The 22,681-nt window shown below is 46.1% G+C and overlaps 1 protein-coding gene across 2 annotated transcripts in view; it reads right to left on the minus strand.

The window, feature by feature from the left end:
• Nucleotides 1-22,681, minus strand: part of LOC126517448 (uncharacterized) — a 121,982-nt gene that overhangs the window by 21,648 nt on the left and 77,653 nt on the right. For both annotated transcript variants that reach the window (XM_055064572.2, XM_055064571.2), the window contains 4 exons: nt 19,754-19,888; nt 15,456-15,626; nt 4,323-4,421; nt 932-1,024 (listed from right to left, as the gene is read on the minus strand). In XM_055064572.2, the coding sequence (XP_054920547.1) occupies nt 932-1,024; nt 4,323-4,421; nt 15,456-15,626; nt 19,754-19,888 (498 nt within the window). The remainder of the gene's footprint in view (nt 1-931; nt 1,025-4,322; nt 4,422-15,455; nt 15,627-19,753; nt 19,889-22,681) is intronic.

Genomic DNA, 22,681 nt, shown 5'->3' on the forward strand with positions numbered 1-22,681 from the left:
GTTGACTTAGTATTTGCCTTTAGTGCCCCTTTAAATTAATGGCATGATAGCAAAACCTGGGCACCAGAGAAGAATACCTTAATGTGATTCACGGACAACTACAAAAATGTACAAGTGTACAAGTGGAAGAAAGAAAAAGAGAAAAATGAAAAAAGTCCATTCAAAAGGCATAAAAAAAGGAAACAGCATACTTTCTATTGCTCTATCTCAGAATAAATCAAAGTTTTTAAACTTGTAACATGGAATCTCCATAATGTAACATGCATATCATGTTGGCTTCACTTTTTTGTTTCCATTTCTTGCGTAGATTTCTTTTATATCACTTTGGGCTTTTAATTTATTTTGTTATTTCATTTGTAATATGCATTTATGTAGTTGACCATAAATCATATAAAAGCATACGTTTTGAAAAGAATAAACCAGTTGAAAACCAGTGCTAAGTCGAAGTTTTACTTTCGCACTTAAATTTAGTACCAAATTAAAGTACCCTATAAGACACTTCCGATTTGGCTGATGCCAAGTTTTGACCGTGGTCATGTCAAAACTTGGCAGCGCATTCAGCCATGAAGTTGCACCTACTGGCTCTTGTCGCAGCTTTAATGAATTATAAGAGTTTTCCAACCTCTGTAATTGCTAAATGTCATCATTTTAAGTGCAATTAGCATAAGGTAGTCTTCATACAACCTTGAAATTATGTGCAAGCAGTCATTTGATTTACTGTCTCGATGCAACGATGTTTTAATGTTTTCAGAAAATTGTAGCACTGTGGAGGAACCAATTCTTAAAAAGGTAAAAACATAAATACTGAGTCTTACTGTCATATTTCAGATACTATACACAATGCAAACAGCAGCCACATATTTGCACACTGAAAATACTACGATAAAGTTGTAAAGGCTGGAACATTGAAGATGCATACTGATTAACGCACCTGCCTGGGGTCGACAATGAAGGATGTGTCGAACGGGTCGGTAGATACCAGCGTGGCCGCGGCGGCTATCGTCGTCTCCATCTGCTGGATCCCCTGTAGTGGTAAAAGAAGATAGCAGTGTCTATCTTATTCAACAGAGACACTGCATTGAAATGACTGCTTGCAAAACCCTCCCAGTATGTTCTCTATCATAAAACATGGAGCACCTTTTGTAAGGCAACATTTCACTGACGCTGCAAAGGAAGCATCATTTCTCCCATCTGTCCTCTTTTTTTTTTTTTTTTTTTGTCAATTGGCAATGTTTCGCACCACTACGTTGCTCTAAGATCATTAGAAATGGTTAAGCAGAAGGCGCAATGTAAATTTCAACAGCTTTAAGCTTTTCCGTGCCCTGTATGAGCAAGATTCGTCGACGCATTTCTGGTAAAAATGACCAATGATTAGCTACGCTTGTCAACAACACTTGTCATTCACTTGCAGTTTTCATTTTCTCATTGGCAATTGACTTTGTGCTATTCATCTTCACTTTTGAAATTGATCAGTCAAAATTTTGTTGCAATAAATACTTAAAATATTGCCTCCACTGTTTTTCGTAAAGGATTCCACAGAAAAAAATGTACCGATTTTTGGTAATATTAAGAAAAGCAGTATGGCAGAGAATGGGGTTAAGTTCTTCAAGGGCCACTAACGAGGCCTCTTAAGTGGAGATATAATAGCAGGGATATAAGCATATAAAAAATTCCAAGGCGATGGTGCGAGGAGGTGAGCTACCCTTTCATAGCCTCAACCGCACCTGCAAGACACAATCCTCTCCTCCCTTCTCACGTATTGGAGCCGAGGGGCTACGAAATGTCACAATGTCCATTTTCTTACTTTCTCTTTCTTTCCAAGTTTCTTTCTTGCGATGTGGCACTACAATGGGAAGTGGAGAAGCTTAAGCTAGGTAGGCAGCCCCCGTTTCCGGAATATAGTTAACAGTTCATCCTTATTGCAGCACAAGTGGATATGTGGTGGACCTCAAACGATGCAAAAGCTAAGGACTAGTCGCAACATTGCACTTAATTTCTCGCGCCAGCTTTTGGTTATGTCATGAAATCTGAAAGTTCTGCTCGGGGATAGCTGTCTGCCAATAACGAAGACATTAAATTTCATCCAGCAGTAGGGAATGAATAAGCATGACAACTTTAAAAAACTTCTCCACGATTAAAACAACGCGAATGAGCAAATAAAAAAAATTTACCATTCATTACAATGCTCCCCAATGTGAAATTTGAGTGCAGCTCTATACGTATTTTCATTTCGCGATATATTGGCTGGCGCAGACAATCTGTCTCATGCAGCACATTGCAAATAGAGTGAAGCGTGGTGCGACTGCCTCACAAATCGGGAGATTGGAGAGGCAGCGCGTGGGTGACGCGTGGGCGCAATTCACAGCAGCCACCGCAGAGAGATTTCAGCTCATGCAGCAATTTGTTTATATATATGGCACCAATGGACATACTTGCGGCATGCCTTATTTATTTATTTATTTATTTTGGTACCCTCAAGGGCCAGAAGTGCAAGTTTTTAAACAAAAGTAGTGATGCTATTACATCAGGTAGTCAATAAGTGCTGATTTGAAAGATGGCACGTCCACCGCTGATGCCATCATTGTTCACTGATGGCATCATCAGTGAACAGATGACGCGTGCTACTCTAGTGCCATTTTGTAGCGATCATTGCCACAGAACATGTCTTGCATGTTACTACGCTTTTCTTCTCCCTCTTACACCATAGCCTCCTCCTCTGCCTTCCTCCTCGCACTCTCTTCGCTATCGCCTTCTTCCATTTCCCTCTGCGTTCCATATTCACTCTTTCACCCTTCGCTGTGCTTGTTCGCTCAGTTATGCCAAGGGACAATGACGCTCAATGCAGGAATGCACGCATAAGAGCTGCCTTTTAAAAATATGTGACGTCAAACAGTTGACTAGAAACGGAATGTGACATATTCAAGATGGAAAACTTCTGCCTTCGTTGCTAGAACTGGAATATTTTTTTGGCAAGGAAATGCAAATACAACTTTGAGAACATACTGCACCCATCGAAGGTGCATCCAGCCCATTTAGAAGACAGACAGAGGTTCACTTATGGGATGCCAAATTAGTTGGTGTAATCATTGGCAGAAGCTTGGTAGGCTTGGAAGATAGGCGGTGATGCCGTAGAAATTGCACGCACTCCCTGCACCTCCTCACTTTCACATGCGTTCAGCCCAACATTACAAATGAACATTATGAATGGACATGAAAATAATTAGCACAAAGTCGAATGAGACGCGACGAATGAAAAATTGAGCAGCTGAAAGGCAAGAAGGTCATTGTGCACCATTACCAGTGCAGAAATCAGAAGGCAATAATGTTTCTTTGTGTGTCATGCATCAAATAATACTTCTAGGTGCCATCCCATTTTGGAGCTCCTAGCTCTACTGACGGCCATATAATGTTACTTGTTTCCAGGCTCAAAATCGCCTAATGTACAATCTCTACAGTGGCCTCGTATTTTTCAGTCTGAACTCTGCTGACCAATTGAAATTTCACACCACGTGAACTGCACATCGTCAAGTTTTTCTAAAACATTGTTCCTTAGTGCGAAACTAGCGTAGCGCTACTGTAAAAAATACACTAATTCTACTGCTCTGGGAATGCCTCTGAGAAACGCCTTAGCAGACCTACGGCTCCTTACAGTAGCAAATCATAGAGTGAAATCAGCTTTACATTAGTTGGTTAAATAGTGCAGGACAGCACAGGCTAATTAGTAGCATCATTTAATGCAACACCAGAACTGTAGTTCACAAGGACTGCTTAACGGGAATGATACACCCATGCAACATGCAATTTATATAAGTAGGCTGGTAGCATTGTTTGCCAAATTATGGTTGCTGGACTTACACTGCCAGTCATGTTTACTTTTCAACCAGAAACAGCCACTACAGTCTCAGCAGACTACAGATCTTCACTGGGATGTAGAAAAATATATCTAAACCTAAACTTCGTCCCTGTGGCCTTTTTCTCAAGAGTGACTTGTACAATGGAAAACTTGGTATACACACAGCAAGATTTGATCTAGTTAAATGTGAAAGTGCATTTTTCTTTGTTGTTTCTTCCTCTCTGTTTTTATTATTCCCCTGTTGTTCCTTCTAGTCATTCATCTAAATGCCACTTCTGTCTCCTGCTCACTCAGAAAAAAATATCAGCACTTCAGTGGGCTAATGAGAATTTACATCAGGAACTCCATGCCATCCATCTGCAGTCTTCTTGTCCTACCGATGTTCCTCGTGATTCCGGGAAACAAGCTTGGCGGAACGCGGCAATGCCGCTACCAGATGCACCGCGCAGCCCAGCATCCATGCACTTACCTCCTGCAAAGAGTCCAGCTCGGACTGCAAGTCGAGAAGGTCGTCCACCGTGGGAGTCTTGCTGTCCGCAGAGGAGGCGGGCTCGCCACAGCTCTCAGCCTAGACACCATGCACAGCCCACATGCACACTACTTTCACAAACATGCAACGTTTCACTGTCATCATCATCACCACCATCCACTACGACTAAAATAAAAAAAGTAACAATGGGCCGCCATGCATATAATGCCTCGGGAAAGCAAGACTACGGAATCCCCAATGTAGTGTCACACACAATGAAACTAAAGCCTAAGCAAGCTGCTTCCGACAAAGATTGCTGGAGGGAACTACGGCACTAGTGTCTACAGGGGCTACAAGTGTGGTGGTTCAGCTGCCACAAGAATCTTGGACGTGCAGTAAGCCTCCGCCAACTCGAAGTTGTAAAAACCGGGGGAAATTTCGAGATGAGCGAATTTAGGAAAATATAAGTCCCTGGTTGTGCACAGACCACATAGAGCCCTGCGAAATAGGTGCCGGTAGCTGCTAAATTCTCACCAAAGCTCAACATACCAGGAGTGGCATTTTCGGCAGACTCCTTTTTGCGAGGTGTTCTGCAACTCGACACCCGAGGTGTCGGGCATCTATGGGCAACAGCAGTCCTCACGCAGAGCCAAATAAACACTGTTGCACACAGGCACCGATGTGTCCAAAGCCTAGTTACATGAGCCATTGCAAAAGTGCTCAGATCCCAAAAACGTAAGCGACCGGGAACACTGCCCTAGGTCAGCTACATTGCAGCTAAGCCTTCCACTCGATTATATGCCCCTCTTTCATCTACTGTTCTCGGCTGGGATATCAATGGTATAACCATTGATAATGCTAGTGGGGCATGCTACGACCACTGATGAAGCACGATTAGAAACGGCATCGGAAAAGGCATTGCGACAAAATTGCAGCCCTGAACTTGTTACTTAAGAAAATCCCCAAAAACAGACCAAACATTTGGCGTAGCGTGCAGATCGCACGTCATCGCGTACCCGCACACGGATTGTGCAGCACTCAGATCCACAAACATGGAAACGCAGAGCAGAGTGACTAAGCAAACTGACAACGCTCTGCACGTACGTGAGCATGCATGTTGCAGAGGTCACGTGTACCTTCTTGCACTTATCACCCTTCATCACGGGTCAGAGCAACACTAGCATGGTAACCTTTGAGTAATGACTTCGTCCCGACATTTTCGCAGACGAGATTTCAAGATATCCGGAGTACGGTGCACTAGCATTTCGAGATAAGAGGTGAAAAATACATAGGGCCAACACCGAGCGAGTAATAGATTTCGACTTAGCCTATCTTTTGAAATACCAGACTTCAAGTTAACGAGGGTTTACTGTAGATGGATTTGCCTAAGCTTTGTCTTTCTGGCTTCAACCGACTTTGTGGCATTGCAGCTAGAGTATTTTTGACAAAATATTGTGCTATAAATGCAACCATCATCAATGATTATGCATGTGCATAGAGATTTATAGCTTTCACGCATATCTAGCATCTAAATTCTGCGCCCAGTGACCCCTACCTTGGAGTGACAGAAACAGATCTCAAAAGGGATGCTATTGCAGGCGGTATGCGCCTAAAGTAATTGCAGAGTGGGAAACACGTCGGAGCTGCCATGTTTTGGACATTACCTATTTAGAAAGACACGATTGCTTGAAAATTTACGGCAAATTCGGCAAGCTGCACCAGTGCACACTGGGGCCATGGCGATTGATGAAAGCGTGCACAGGGCACTCTGGTGCTCACCAGTGCGATTTGCCGAATTCGCCATCAGAATAAAAGCAAGCAAAACAAGAAGAAAGAAAGCATAATAAATAATGCCACAGGTACACCTGAAGCCGAAAGCACAAAGATTAGACAAATCCACATACTAGCCATCATTCTTGTGGCAGCTGAATGGTTGCAGCACCCGAGTTCCCTCTAGCAAATTGAGTACAAACTGAATGGGTAACAAGACGTGCTCTGGGGGAAAAAAAATTTAGTAAATAGAGAAGAGCAGCAATGCAAATCACAATTGGGCTGCCTCAAACTACCTCCACTCAATGATATGCCCAAACATTCTACAATCTGCGGACAACACTTCAGCCAAGTTACTCATCAGACCATGTGAACAATGGGGAGGTTTCGATAGTGCTTGCAACTATTGTGAGCAGATGAGAGCACGCAGTAAATGCAATCCCATGCACATGCCCATTTCTTCTGCTACTCGCACACAACAATGACCGAGACAAAAGTATTTGGCTCTTGGTTTGTCCATCACATTAATCCATTTGCCCATAACTTGCCAAGAGTTTGACAGACGCTCCTCCTCTCACTTGGCAGTCTCTGGAGACTTGGGTGAAGCAAGCCAACGACATCGAGGCTGTCGGGCATGTACAATGGCGGCATTCCAACCACGCCTTTATCGCACTGCAGCGCAGGCTACTAACAGTGGGTAGATGTGGAAATACCATGGGATATCACATTGTGAGGATATCTCGAGAGCATACAAGACCGCTTGCTTATTAAAGTTGCACACTAGACTCCTAGTCCTAATTCACAAGTGCACTTCTCTGCAGTGCACATTTGACCAACTAATGGTGGCACTGGTCATGGTTCAAACGAAGATGCAGTTCCTAGCTGAAGCACATGCTAGGGCTTGTCCATTGCGCATGGTTTCATCACGAGAGACGCGTCTACATTTTCCAGGCCCCAATACAAGAAAACTGCTACTTGTACGGCAACACCACCATTAGGTGGGCAAGCTGCCTCGCAGAAAAGCTAGCTTTACAGTTACAAAGACATTATTCTATATCACTGTGCTGTGATGCCGCACAAGATGTGCTCTGCAACAGACATGCTGCAAATGATGAAAGTAAGAAAAGTCTCTAGCGGTTCCACAGAGCATGTACTGGGCAAGAAGGAGAGGGGATACTGGCCATGGCCACCAGCAGGTGGAATGCGCGGGGAGCAGCACACAAACACCAGGGAGCAGGCACGCAATGCCCATAGCATACAACGCATGGCCCACAAGGGCTAACATTGCACTAACCTAGTAAATGGCCACGATGCTTACCTTTATCCTTGCTGAGTGGCACAGCAATGGTGATTCTTGCAAACCAGTAGCTAAAAATTCTTTACCTGATCTATTACTCTGGCCATGTCAAAATTGCATTGCCAGTATTAACAGCAGGAAGATTGACATAATATTGATGTGTGCAGCTTCACTGAATGGCAACCACAGCCTGACAATTACTACAGGAACTTACCATTTTCCGTTTTCCTTCACTTCACACAGACTCAGGTGCACCTTATACCAGGTTATGTAATTTCCAAAATGTCATCTGCTTATCTACAGTTACCTATCTAGTTAATCTATTTAAAATAAGGGCACCTTCATTAAAGACCTCGTGCAGTTGATGTCGCAATTCTGTTACATCAGTTTGATTACTTGAAGAGGTGGATCCCACTTGCCAGACAAGTTGTAGTACCCCAGTTGGCATTTATCAGCATTCCCTGTTCCATAGAGAGAGAGAGAGAAGTTTAATGATACGAAATGCTGAGAGGTCGGCCTGAGGTATATTCCTCTAGCCAGCAACTCGGCATTGGGGGAAGGGGAAGAGGGAAAGAAAGAGAGAAGAGGTGCATGATGGGTGACGATGACGATAGAAGGAAGATGTAGAACATATCGCAAGCAATTTGGCATGCTCAAAGTCTGCAATCCAAGCCCGTAGTTTTTAAAAAGTTCAGTAATGCCTGAATGGCCTTGAAACTTGATCGAGCATCTGGCCAAGGGCCTAAAATAACGTCCTCCGACAACGGTGCGCTGTCGAGACGCGTAAGGTCGTTGTCCAACCTTTCACGCTCTTCCACGTACTTAAGGCAGTCACAAAGCACATGACCTATAGTCTCAGGCACATTGCACACCTCACAGTGTGGAGACTCGGTGCGCCGCATGAGGTGCACGTATCCGCGCGTAAACGCTACCCCCAGCCTTAGTCTGTGCAGAAGACTGGCACCGCTTCGATGAATTTTCGGTGGTAGCCTAAAATTCATGGCAGGGTCCAATCTTTGGAGTCGTCTGTGGCGATTATCCGGATTGTCCCAGTGCTGTGCTGTCAATTTTCGGATGACACTGGAGAGGAGACAGTTGGCGTCCGCTCTTGAAAAAGGAATTGAAAGCAGTGACTCTCGTTCTTCGAGTGCTTTCTTCGCTTCGGCGTCGGCCAGTTCGTTGCCCTGTATACCACAGTGACTGGGAATCCACTGAAATGTGATGTGGTGGCTGTTTTCTTGTGCTAAAGTGTAGAGCTCGGCAGTTTGAAGAGCCAACACTCTGTAAGCGCTTTCTTTCAACACCACTCTAAGTAGTTGAAGAGCCGATTTTGCGTCGCTGAAGACTGTCCATATTTGAGGAGGCTGTCGCGAAATATATTGAACGGCCTCTCTGATTGCCACTAGTTCCGTAGATGTTGAAGTCGTCTTGTTTTGCAGACGAAACCGTCGAATGACTTGATGCGCAGGCACGACGAAAGCCGCACCAGACGCATACGACGACACCGATCCGTCTGTATACACGCTCACCGAGGAGTCATATTCTTTCGATATATATTCAAGTGTTAAATGTCTCAGGCCGACGGTAGGTATTCGCGATTTTTTAGAAATTCCCGGAATAGATAGACGTACCGGTATTTTGGACATTACCCATGGGGGCATATGTGGAAGGTCAGCCGGGGCAAAGTATGCTGGTATGGCAGATTCTTGCCATTTAACGGCTCTTGAGAAAGTGGAGTCCGGCCGTATATCGGGTAATGTCGATAAGGGATGGCGTCCATGACGACAAAGCAGTCTCAGGAATACTCGAAGAGGTTCGCATCGTAGATAGACAGGTAAAGGGGTGACGCGAGCCTCCTCAATTGTTCCGTGGGTTGAGGTGCAACGTGGAACACCGAGACATGTTTTCAGTATCTGTGCCTGGGCACTTTCCAGCGTGCGTAAACATGACGGGCTCATACCTGATAAAACTGGCAGGCTATACCTAATGTATCCGACGTAGAGAGCCTGGTACAGCCCGAGTAGCGAACGCTCAGATGGACCCCACTTCATACCGGCCAGAAAGCGAAAAACTTGAGCAAGCCCAGTTAATTTTTTCTTTAACATTGCCACATGTTTCGACCATGAAACACCGCGGTCAATGACAACGCCGAGGTACTTGTGGTGGGTGACATATGGGATGGCATTTCCATTGATCATAATTGGATACCAACACATAAGCTTCCGTGTGAACGCTATCGCAGCGCACTTGTCTGGGGCCAGTTGCAGTCCTTGGCACTGCAGGTACTGAGACGTTAAAGAAACAGCACGCTGCAATCTGGCACGAATTTGCGGTCGCGTGACTGCGGATGCCCACATGCATATGTCGTCTGCGTATGTACTGATGTGTACTGTATCAGGAATTATTTCGGCAAGGCCAATAAGGGGAACATTGAAAAGAGTCGGGCTGAGAACTCCTCCTTGAGGCACTCCACGGACCACAGCGTGTCTTGTCGTTTCGCCATCATTCGTGGACATGAAGACTGTACGACCATTTAGGTAATTATCAATCCACATGTAGAGACGGCCGCCGATGCCTAAATTACTGAGGGCATCAAGAATGGCTTCGTGCAGTACATTGTCATAAGCTCCTTTTATGTCTAAGAAAACTGCTCCTACAAGGCGGTGTCGCTTCTTTTCGTGTTCGATCGTGGACACGAGATCAATGACCCCATCTATTGCAGACCGGCCACGTCTAAATCCGGTCATCATTTCAGGATAAAGCTCATTCTTTTCCATGAACCATTCTAATCTAGTGAGCACCATCCGTTCCATCACCTTACCGACACAGCTAGCTAAAGCTACTGGCCGGTAAGATGACATTTCGTAAGGCGATTTTCCTGGCTTTAGGAGGGCGACCAAACGGCTGGTTTTCCACTGCTTCGGGACTGTACTGGATGACCACGTGGCGTTATAGTATGACAGCAGGACTTTCCGACCTTCCATCCCAAGGTGGCACAGAGCAGTATACGAAATACCGTCAGGTCCAGGGGCAGAAGATCGTCTCGACGCAGCAAGTGCAGCTTCCAATTCCGGCATCGTGAAAGGAAGGTCAAGACGATCATCTTTAGGAGGTAGCACGGGTCGATCCAATGTTGGACATGCTGAAGCATCGGTACGGGTGACTCTCTTACAGAAGTCTTCGGCAACCTGCACTTCCGTCAAAGATTGGTGAAGTGCTAGAGCACGGAAAGGATGTTTTTGCTGAGGAGGGGCACGAAGGCTTCGTACTATCTGCCAGATCCTAGAAAGTGGCTTTCGAGGATCTAGAGACGAACAGAAGGTCCTCCACCGTTGTTTTCCCATTTTTTGAAGGTGACGCCGTATTTTTCGTTGAGCTCGTCGACATAAAGCAAGGTCTAATGACGATTGAGTTCGCCTAACCTTCCTTTCCGCTCTCCGACGGATCGCTCGGAGCCGTTCATATTCAATATCAATCGCCGTTCTGGATGTAGGTGCACTGATGAACTTAGTTGTCTTCTGCACTGATGAGACAATAATGTCTTCTATATCAGATGGTGAAGTGATGTCTCCACAGTACTCTTCGACAGATGTAGTGAATGTGGACCAATCAGTGCAGCGTACAGCAGATGCAGTTGATTGAACAAACCACTTCATCTGCACATATGTTGGTATATGATCGCTCCCATGCGTTTCTATGTCCAAGCACCAGTTGACTAAGGGCAGGAGGCTCTGAGATACAATAGTGAGGTCTAAGCAACTTCCGTAGGTAGTGCCGCGGATGTAAGTTGGAGATCCATCGTTGATGACAGCCAGACCTTCAGTGTCTATGAAGTCCATCAAGTGCCTACCCCGACAGTTCATTGCGGCACTTCCCCAGTAAGGGTGATGAGCGTTGAAATCTCCAATAACAACATGAGGGCCTGGGGAACTCTGTAATACAGTGGATAGATAAGAGAGTTCAAGTCTTTGTCTAGGAGGTATGTAGGCGCCGATGATCGAAAACACATGTAGTTTATGTTTTAGTGTCACACACACATATTCATTGCTGTCATGTGGAGCGATCGTGTTCCGCACAAACGTCATGTCACTGCGTATGCACATTAACACTTTGCTCTTGTGTCGATCTTCACGTGACCAGAGCTTAACGTATCCGGAAAGGCGAAATTCCGACGTGAGATTTGGCTCGCATATCACGATCACTGGGAAGCGATATTTGAAGACTCGTTGCCTAAAGTCAGACATGCGGCCGCATAAACCTCGAGCATTCCATTGCATTATAACAGAATGATGCATCTTTTGTTCCAATGTCCAGTGTTTTATCGTGAGAGCCATGATTAACACCCTTATTTTAGAGCCGCTAATAGCGGCTCCATAGCATCTAACGCCTTCACAACCGATAGTGCAGTTGGCGTTGCCATTCCGGAGAGTAATATACGCATAGTGTTTACTAGCTGTTTGAGCATGTCTATCACCTTTTCATTTCCAAGCCTTTCATTACCCTCGCGGCACTTGGGGAGAGCCGAAGGAGTATCTCCTCCGGAAGCCCTTAGTGGTAGCGAAGGCCACTCAATAGCCGAAGAGGTTGGACGCACGTAGGATGACGCCTCATTCCTTGACGGGCGCGGTGGTACTGGGGGAGGCGCATCCTGTGTGTCCCGGCCGTGCACTCTCTGTGGCACGTTTTGCATCCAAGTACTCAAAGGAAGTGCCTCTTTCCCTCCGGGCTTGCTCTGGGAGCGGCGACGCCTTTGCCGCAACCGGCGCCTTTTCTTGCGGACGGAATCGGCAGCCTCCTTGTGCGTGGAGTTCTCTCTCGCCATTTTTCTCAGGATTTGCCTCTCCTCTGCCATTTTGGGGCAGTCCTTGGATGTCGCTTCATGGGCTCCGGAGCAATTTGCACATTTCATGGCGTCAGTCTCACAGGAGTCTACATGATGAGCACCACCACATCTTCGGCACGACGTAGGATTCTTACACACCGCACTCACGTGGCCCAGTTTGAAGCACTTGCGACACTGTAACGGGCGTGGTACATATGGACGCACTGAGTGCCTCACATAACCTACTTTGACCGATGCTGGCAAAGAGTCTGACTCGAACACCAACTTGATGCACCGGGAGCGGCCGAATCGGTGGATGTCGAGGATTCGCACTGTCGACGATAAAAGAGATCGCAGGTCTTCATCCTTTATGTCAATGTCCACATCTGATATCACACCAGAGCAGGTATCTTTGCCGTACGCAAGGAATGAGCGAACTGGGATGTTACCAACCACTTGAATGCCTTTCAAAGCCTCCAATACTGCCTGAGAATTAACGTCCACCGTCAGAATGTTCTTCCGAGCATTAATGCGGATCTCTCTCACATGTCCTAAGGCTATTCGATCGAAGTATTTGGTCAGCGATTGTCTGTTCAACGAATTCATATTCGTACCTTCCGTAGTAGGGGTGTAGCCCACGGAGAAGACCCGTTCGTCACATCTGCTTTTATGAGTAGAATCACTGCCTGCTGACGTCCGGCGAAGCTTGCGCTTCAAGTGGCGCGATTGGACTAGCGTGTAATCACTGTCCGATTCCATCTCTGCCGCTGTTGAGCTGTCAGATGAATCGGGAAGCCTATAGTCGGTGATGTCGCGGTTTCCCACGGACAGGGCTTCCGCCGCGGGACTCGCCTTGCCATGAGGGCGCGGAGGTCCTCCGTCCTCCATTCCGGAGGATGACGTCTTCGAGGAAGCTCCTGATATGCAGAAGTCGCTCAACTTTGAAGAACCACAGAACAAGGTCTACCGTTCCGCACTTCTTCGTCTTCCTCGTCCCCAAGCACTATCTGTCCTATCTGCACTATCTAACCAGGTCGAGTTGACCTGGTTTTACTGTTCCATAGTACTACTACAGTAAAACCAGGTCAACTCGACCCTTGTTGATTCAGAAAGTCGGACAACTCGGACTCATCTTCCAGTACATGCGCATGCATTATTTCGTGGTATCAAACTCATTAATTCTGACATATCTGGCCACACCCCAGTATATTCAGAGAACTCTCCAAGTTCAGCGAGCGTGGAGCACCACAAATGTGCGATGCAAAAGAGCAAAAGCGGCGCTAGCATCCAACCGAAACGAAGTGGCAGAGCCGACATCGCCATAGTCATCAGCGGAAATCATCCGTGAATGGCACGAACGGTGGCCATGCTCAGAGGCCATGCCCGCTCTTCCTTGGCTGACAAAATGCTCCGAGGATGACTTTCTTGTTCTTTCTTTTTTCCCCAGCCAGCACTATCGTCATGATCACTTGGTGCAGAATCGCCCTCCTTTCTTTTATGTTTTGCTCGCCAGTCCGCATGCGGTGCATCCACAGAGCAAGTGTGTCTCGGAGACGTTGTCACATCTTTACATGTGTTTGTGCGACTTCGTGTTTGTGTGCTCAATGCCACCTCCCGTGCCTTCGTGAGAGCCGAGTGGTGCAAAGAAACATGGCTCTCCATGTTTCTGGCGATCTCCGTTAGCAGAGATCGCAAACACAGTGACGCTCTTGTTGGCTGTATACGGAGATGTCACTCTTGTGCAAATCCAAGCGAATCTGATTACCTCAAAGTGTAGTATGAGACAGGAAATTATTAAATACAGTCAAACCTCAATATATTGAACACGGATATATCAAATTATTGCGTATATCGAACACTTCTGTTTATCACCTGGAAAATCGCATGCAGTTAAATTTTTTTATTTCGAACGGGATCGGACGTAAAATGGATATATCGAACTCCTCCAGCCCAAACCACGTGTGCTCTGTTGACAGGCGGTCAGCTTTCCTGCAACGCCCTCGAATATAGCAGCGGCGCGATGGGCGTTCCCGACTGCTGTGCACTATAGCTACATGCATCGATGACACCAAGGGTGCCATTTTGAACGTAGCGACGTACACACGAGGCAGCTTGGCTAGTTTGACAACACCAACAACACATTTCATTTGTCGCACTGACTCCTTCTCAGTGCCATGCTCTGCAGCTGCCACATCCAGCCCAGACTTAATACTTACTTATTGACAGTGTTTCAAAATGCTTCAATTGACGGACATGGAGATCGCAGCAGAAGTAGCAGCCAAATGAAGATGCTGCCAGGGTTGATCTCGCAAGTGCTGGTGTTTCTCCGCTCCCAACTTCAACTGAGGCTGTAGCTGCTTTGGCCCTTCTACGCCGCTGCTGTGGCGCAATAGAGGGCACCAGCCTGTCGCTTGTGGATGGTTTAGACTATGTTGAAGACTCCGTGTTTAAGCACGCGGCTGCCAATAAGAAGCAGGCTGCACTGCTGCAATAGTTTCAGCCAAATAAATAAACACTTTGTGTGAAGCTTCAAGTGAGCGCTTACTGTGCCACAATTGGGGCGCAATCGGGGATCGTTGTTCGGAGCGTGTGTTCGGTTGCACTGCACACAATTGGCCTAGGCCGCGCCGACTGGTTGTCATGCAACTAGCATTTCATCAGAGCAGTTGCAACAAACAGCAATACCACTTTGACTCATTGTGCATGTTGGCTGCGCGCCTTCAGAACTGCGTGTTCGCCACTCATGATCGTCTCCACAGCATCTGCAGCAAGCAGTAGTTTCGTTTTGACTCAGTGCAATGGCTGTGCACGCAGCCACAAACACGGCAGAAGCTGTCAAGGACGAAGACTAACGGCTACATTACATGGGACCAACGATTCGTTGGCAAGCAGCTCACTGGCAAAAAAAAATAATCGGGATGGGCGCGCAGTAGTGAAAACCACGCCGCAGCCACACTGCGTAGGAAGTCACGAGGCCTTTGTTGCTGCTAGCACTATTCGGTGACGACACGACAAGAATTGCAGCTTCTGCACTGCTGTTTTGCAAAACAGGAACAGGATTTGCCGATTCACTCAGCAAAAAAAAAAAAGAGGAATGCATTGACGTAGTGAGCATTTATTTTTTCTCAGTAGCCTCGATAATTCCATGTTCGGTTAATCCCGACATTCTTTTCGGTCCCGCAAGATCCGAATTAACGAGGCTCCTCGATTCAGCCAACAGCTGCCCATGAATCGAGACACTGACCTGTGGGCTGCAGATCACCTCCTGTGCCTCCCCGCGATTGGAGAAGTCCGTAGGGGGCTTCCATTCCTGCAGCTGCTGCCGCTGCTCAAGCTGCGCCTGGCGCAGCTCGTGCTGCTTCATCTCCAGCACCACCTGGAAGAGGTCACGCAGCGCCACCACCAGCTGGGACGCCTGCACAAGAGACGGCCACGCCATCGGTATCTGCCTCGAGCAAAAACGTAACTCCAACTTGGTATACGAGTCAAACAAATACCCATCACCAGGAAAAAAATAACCCAAGAGGGACTTTTGCCTCAGGAACTCCCATCTGGACACTTTAACCTGCTGATGACAAGTGCAATGATTCTGTAAAATGTAGTCAGTAGGTCAGTAGTTTGTATTTTATAAGATTTTCATTGTGTAACTCGGATTCGGTCCTAACAACAACAGATGGTGGTATGCAGGATATTTATAACTGGCTTCCACTGTACGTGGTAATGGAGGAATCTTTCTTGTCAACATTCAGGCAACTGATTTTGATGAGGTTTGTTCCATTTAGGAGAGAATGTTGAAATCTGTAGACCATCAAAACCAGATTCTTGGTTCAGGCCCGCAATTTTTCTCGAAGGAATTGTGAAAACTTTTAAAATTATAAACTCAAGGCTCCTTGCATAAGACTTGGCACAGGTCCCTTTTGCACAAGGTGCTGCTGTTTTAGGGTGCAGTCCACTGTTTTTATAACACGAGTGTAAAACGGGTGAATTTTCCCCTCTGACAAGTGTACAACTGCTAGGCTTTGCCGTAGACGACTTGTGGCTAGTGGCACACATTGCAGCGTTCTGTTTAACAGTAGACCACAGTGTATGTACATGCTCGTGCTCATCAACCACTACTTCAAGTGCGTGCTGACAGACTTGCACTAACAAAGTGAAGATGTGCCTTCTTGAAGCCTGTGTTCGCTGTGGTGAGGCACCGTGGTGCCACCTAGCAGGCACTCAGCGAATAACAACTGTGGCCTGTGGGATATCGGCACACACTTTTGCATCTTTACTTGGCCTTCTTGTTTTTTTTATGTTTCAATTGCTCATGTCATTAGACATATGACATACAAAAGGCCTCAGACAAAATAATGCGAACCAGTGCAACTACTAAGTATAATTTGCTATTGCAAGTAACAGTTTGCAAGATTACGCACCATGGAGGCACATAATATAATACAAGAGGCTTTAGAAGTCATAATTCTGCACACAACATTCAATAAAGCTTGCTCTTACATATATAACAAAGTTCATCCATATTGCTTCAACAGCTGCCCAAGCCGAGCCCTTCTGCATTTGAATACAAAAATTAATGTTGAACCTGACTTCAACATTCCTCTTAACGTCATTTGTCTTGAATTACACTTGCATTTAAACTAGATTCCTGCTACTAGAGATACTGAGTGCCGTTCAGAGAAAAATGGCATCCACAATCAAATCAGTTTGGGGAACTCTTTCGAATGAGCTTCAACTCTTAATATTACAGCTAATACTAACATTAACAGTGCCAGGATGCAAATGGGCCCATAAAGGAGAACAATACAATTCACAAGTAATACTCATTTAATTTTTAAGAAGACATTCATTATTATCATTTAAAAGAGAGCTACAGCACATTAGCATGGCTGGTGACAGACAACATCTCTGAAAGATCATTGTGGACTGCAGCTCTGCCATGTCATCCATGTTATCTACAGACAACTGAATGGATTTGCACCCGCTCCTCTCTATATTTATGTGGATATGCACTGTTTGCTTGCTTACATGAACATAGCTTTAGTAAGTTTGAGACTACCATAAGGCTCCAAAACTGACTTTAATGAGAAGACAGCAACATATTACAGATACACTGTAAACTTCTCTACATCTTATTATTTGACATACAACTGTCACTATCCCAAGCAAATTACACATATTTTTGCAGTTTAGTTGGAATCTAATGTGATTTGTTGTCATTACACAGTCTAACCTTGATTAACTAACCTCATATAACGAAATTCTTGATTTAACAAAGTAGTCACCTCTTTATAACTTCTTGTCCGTAGAACACGATTCATTTTGAACTTCAATACAATGAAGTGCGTTTAAACAGGATTTCAATACAGCGAAATTTCACTGCCATCATAAAGGAATACAGAGGCAGCAAACGGGAACTGCCGTGGACACAGATGGTCAAACGGTTGAATCACGTGCGGCTGCTTGTGAACGCACCTCTCAAATCGCATACAGCACCACAGAGGGCGGCAGTAGAAGCGAAGCAGCGTGTGACGAATATGGGTAGTGATACTAGTTTTAAACGCAAGACGCCCTTGCCATCACATTCCACATAAAGTGCATGTGCAATAAGATCCTACTGCATGCTGCATGTGTTGGTGCGAGGAAAATTGTGAGAGGATGAGCGGAGAAAGTTTGTGGCTTGATGGGCGCAGTCTTTCCATGTGGAAGAATGGGGGGGGGGGGTGTCATGAGTCGTGCGCATCACATCTAGCGCAGCCGTGGCTATGCACGGTCATCGGCGTGGTTGAGCACATATGCGGTCCACCAACCCTATCCTGGAGCTTATCTGCACAGGATGCAAAGCTTAGGTGAATTGAGATGGGCGTGGCTTCATGTGTGCTGTATTCCCACGTATTTAGTGCTGGCACGTTAAAGCGCAAGGCCGGCAAAGTGTTCGTGCACCTTTGCGTGCGCTCTTTGCGACAGCCCTGTCCCATTGCAGGCTACACAATCAGCTGCGGCGGCGGGGTGGAGGTGAAAGCTTCACACACTTCACTTCATGTCGCTGACGCAAAGATATTGTTGACGTGGCACGAAACAGTACCTTTAATCGCCAATTCTCATTTCAAAACGAAAATTTCTTTCTCATTAAAAATTTGTTTCTTTTTTTCAACTGCCCAATAATTTTGAAATTTCAAAGCTTCTCCTCTGCAAGAAGAACCTGTCAGCAACTGTACTTATTTGCATAAATAGTCGAATTTCAATATATTTGGTATAAAGAAGTGGAGATTTTACCAACTTTGTAATATTGAGGTTTACAACTGTTTTCTGTTTCATATATAGCAGGCAATGGTTAGAAGGCTAGAGAGATTTCTTGCACTGCTCACACTGACAGCAAAACAATTATTGCCTCACGTATGTAGGAAAGCTATGGGCATGTCTCATGTAATTTGATGTAACATGAGGCCTCATGCTTCGGTGTTGTAAGACATGACATGTTTACTGCATGGAAAGCATCGTAGATCTGAAACTATTTCTCACCAAACAAGTGGGGCGACACATTTCTGTGACTAGTGGCGACAGTGTGACGCTTCCGCTTGCCATCTTTAAGCTGGCTGGACAACAGAGCATTCACAGAAGAAAAATTCGAAGGACGCTTAAGCTTCGCCTTTAAGAGTGGAACGTGATAGCATATTCAAAGATCCCTGACTGCTTCTCATGCTTCCCGGCAACTGCAGCTTACATAATCGTAATGTTTAACGGGAAATGCTGGCGGTGACTGCTATGCATGAAGGCGAGCGTTCTAGCAGAAACGCGGCCTCTTGCATGGGCCACGATGTGGCAGAGGTGAGCGCCAGCTAGAGGTGTTTGCAAGGAACCGGGTGTGCCGCTTTATGGCCTCTGAGATATGCGCGCACCAGCATATGCAAATCTCGGTGGCCATAGCTGCTCTATGACAGGTAGAAATGCTGAAAAAGAGGTTCGTCTTTGAGTTTCCACACAACAGAATGTTGTTTTCTGGTATCTTCAAATTACAATCCAAGGCTACCATTTCTGTAGGTTGCATTCAGGTTGTATTTTACGATTTTTCTGACACATGTTACTTTGAGAAATTCAATTATTTCAGTAATGTCTCTGCACCACGCGGAGGGCCTAAAGTGGTTGTGGTCCGGAATTATTTTTTACCAAGCGACGTCCCACGCCGACATCGGATTTTTGCGACACGGGCCTTTAACGCTATCATGTTAAAGATACTGGGGCCATGGCATCGAATGTCATCCACGTTTCAAGCCACTACGGCACTGCTGCACTTTTTGAATACCACTGAGCTCTGCAACCACCTGTGATTTCACAGTGAACGCCGTTGTGTGTGTGCATGAGCATTGCCTGTTCTTGCTTTCCTCTCCTTTTCCTTTTCTGCCCACTTTCCCCTCACACAGTGCAGGGTAGCAAACAAGGTGCTACCTGGTTAATCCCCTTGGCTTTCTTTTTTTCTCTCTCACTCTCTTTCCAGATACAAATGACAATAAACCTTCCCCCACGACAAAAGTGACCAGCACTCACTGCCTTCTCGGTCTTGATGCCAATAAAGCGGTGGCTGCCATCTTGCGTCATGCAGACATAGCCAAAGGCCCGGGCATCATTGGCGTCTTGCGAGATGAACGAAATGCGGTGCACTGGGTGGTGGAACACCAGCTCCTGTGGCATACGCATTCATGTCAATGAGGCAAATACAGTGCGAGTACTTATGCAAGGTCGTGTATGCCACATAAACCTAGATAATGTTGTAATTTGGGCTTGTTGGTTGAACATCTTTTGAACATCTTGAATTTAGACCAGCGCAACATGGGATGGAGGCAGAACACGACACACACAGCACCGTGGTGCGTGCTTTTCTGTCATCAACCCTTGCTACACTGTCCTAAATTCCACACAAACCTATTTGACAATGACTCACTGCAGTCACTCGAACCATGCTATTTTATGCGAATGTCCATGCCGATTTGAATTTTAAGGGATAAAATAATGCTTGTTGCCGTCATTATGAGACATGATCTTCCTGTTGGCACTGTTAACTTTATTAAAGGGCAGCTGAAGCACTTTTAAAGAAAAGTGAGTTTTCAGCAAATTATTATAGTTTTCTTCCCCTCTGAATGTGAAAATCATAGTTTAACAGTCACTGCTACTGGCTTTACTTAGAAAAAACAAGCCGAGACGCCACGCGTCGGTTGACGGGCTCTGATGGCGAAGACGATCGTAACATCATCTTAGGTATCGGCGAGGTGCGCAATTCGAATGAAGCACTCACATGACCCCTGTACTGACACATCCTCGCGCCCTGTCTTTCACCACTACACTTGGCCATGTCGGGAGGGGGGGGGGGGGGAGGGGGGGCTTCAATGAAAATTTATACGCCGACTGCAACGCTACTACGTGCATATTCCAGAAAAATAACTTTAGTAGTTGAATTTACTGTGAATACTGTGGCAGCCTTCCAAACGATCGTAAATCTTCCAATTATAAAGCCTCTTCAGCTTCCGTTTAAAGGGGCCATGACACCAAATTTTCGAGCAAGGATTATGCATTGCATGTTCAAACCGCACATGTCCCACAGCAAGCTGGCTAAATTTGAGCACATTTGGTGGGTACAGAATTTTTTTTTTATCGCATTTAAACCTAACAGCAGTCTGGCCACATTGACAGGTGACTAAATGACATGTACTCTGTGCGGTCAACGTATGCAGTATATGTGTGGTTCTGATTTAGCATGTACATCTCAGCGATCTGCCCGAGACAGTTTCTCCAGGCATTCTCTGGTTAATGCTTTTTTTTCTTGAATGAGTGAAATAATTGCAGGCACAATACAGTGGCAAAGCCCTTCCTGCGAAGTTGGGTGCCAGAGCATACGAAGCACAGAGTCCAGCCCAGCACACACATGCTCTTGGAACGTTTCAGAGCATTTCGGATGGCACAGTATAGGCTCTGCACTTATACTGACCTCTAACAAACCATGCCAAAATGGCTGTTGCTGTCAGTGGGAAGGGCTTTAAGGCAGCAATATCACACTGATATATCAGCCCCTCCCCTCCCTCTCTCTCTCTCTCTCTGTGTGTAACCATATTTGCCCCTCTACGCTCAATTACAATGATAAACTGAGAGTAGTTGGACAACCATGTCATTGCTCCTTAATGAATGAATATGAATAGAATTTATTGATAGGAAAAACAGAGAGGTCGACCTGAGCTAGTGCGCTCTAGTCTGCTACTCTGCACTGGGGAAGAGGGAAGGGGAGTGAAAGTATTGGGATGGATGATGATGATGAGAGAAGTGGTGAGTGCTTATGTACAGTAAACGACCGATTTTTTGGACCCTCTAGGGAACATAAAAACGTCCGAAAATTCAGGCAGTCCGAAAAAATGAATGCATGCAAAAAAACGCACCCTTTTTATTTTTTTCTCAGATCTAGAGGTAAAGGGCGAAGTAACAGGCTTCCGAAACCCTGCCACAGCATCAGTGAAGTGGTTATAAAAAGAGGCGTTCAAAAACTCTGTATGCAGCCGACTGCCGGTTTATTATGTACATGTGCATCGTCAGGCAGGCGGTGTTATTGCTGCAGTGGCTTGAAGAACTTGTTCATTGTTGTTTTGACGGCGTTCCGGTTGCATGCGATCATATTCGCCTCGATCTGAGCAAGGGTCATGTCAGCACTGTACACCGATGAAAGACTCAACAGTGCTCGCGTCAACTCGGTGCCTGTAGCTGGCGCAGGCATTGGCTCCTCATTTTCAACATCGGAGTCTTCTGGATCCCCCACAACCCGACGGACTATTTCCTCGTCAGTCAGTTCTGCGCGGAAGTCGAGCTCGTTGTCAGCGTCAACAAACTGTTCAAAAGTTATTTCCGTGGGTATGGAAACCCCAGCAGAGCGGAGGTCGTTGATCACGTCGTCCGACAGTACTGCTTTCCGCGCTTCGATGCCATCGGCGAGGACGACAAAGACGGAGTGGGCGCCATCGAAGGCAAGCGAAATCCTCAAGTTGCGAACAGTGGAGTTCGCTCACGAGCGTCGAAGCACCTAGGCCTAGCGTCGCAGAGCACACTTGACACAACAGACAACCACACACAACGCTAGCCAAAACGTGGCCTGCGCAAACAAACAAACAAAATGGCGCCGCTCCGGAAACTCCGCCGGAGGCGGAAGTGCGGCGATGAACATAGCCAGCGTGGCCAGACCAAATCGGTGTGTGACGACTAGATTCGGCTAGTTGTGCTTCAAAGCGGTGATATGCTTCGGCTGCAAGTGGATTTCCTTCTCAAGGGCACTGCGCGAGGAGCCAAAAATTCCTTCCGTCCGTCAAAAAGTCCGGAAAATTGGACGACGGGGGGTTCGAGCGTCCGAAACTTCAGATGTCCTTATACATTGATTCTATGGGGCTCGTGGCGGTGCCGCGAAGACGTCCGAAATATCAGGCATGTCCGAAAATTCAGTCG

This window comes from Dermacentor andersoni, chromosome 11 (genome assembly GCF_023375885.2).
Source record: "Dermacentor andersoni chromosome 11, qqDerAnde1_hic_scaffold, whole genome shotgun sequence".
Lineage (NCBI taxonomy): Eukaryota > Metazoa > Arthropoda > Arachnida > Ixodida > Ixodidae > Dermacentor > Dermacentor andersoni.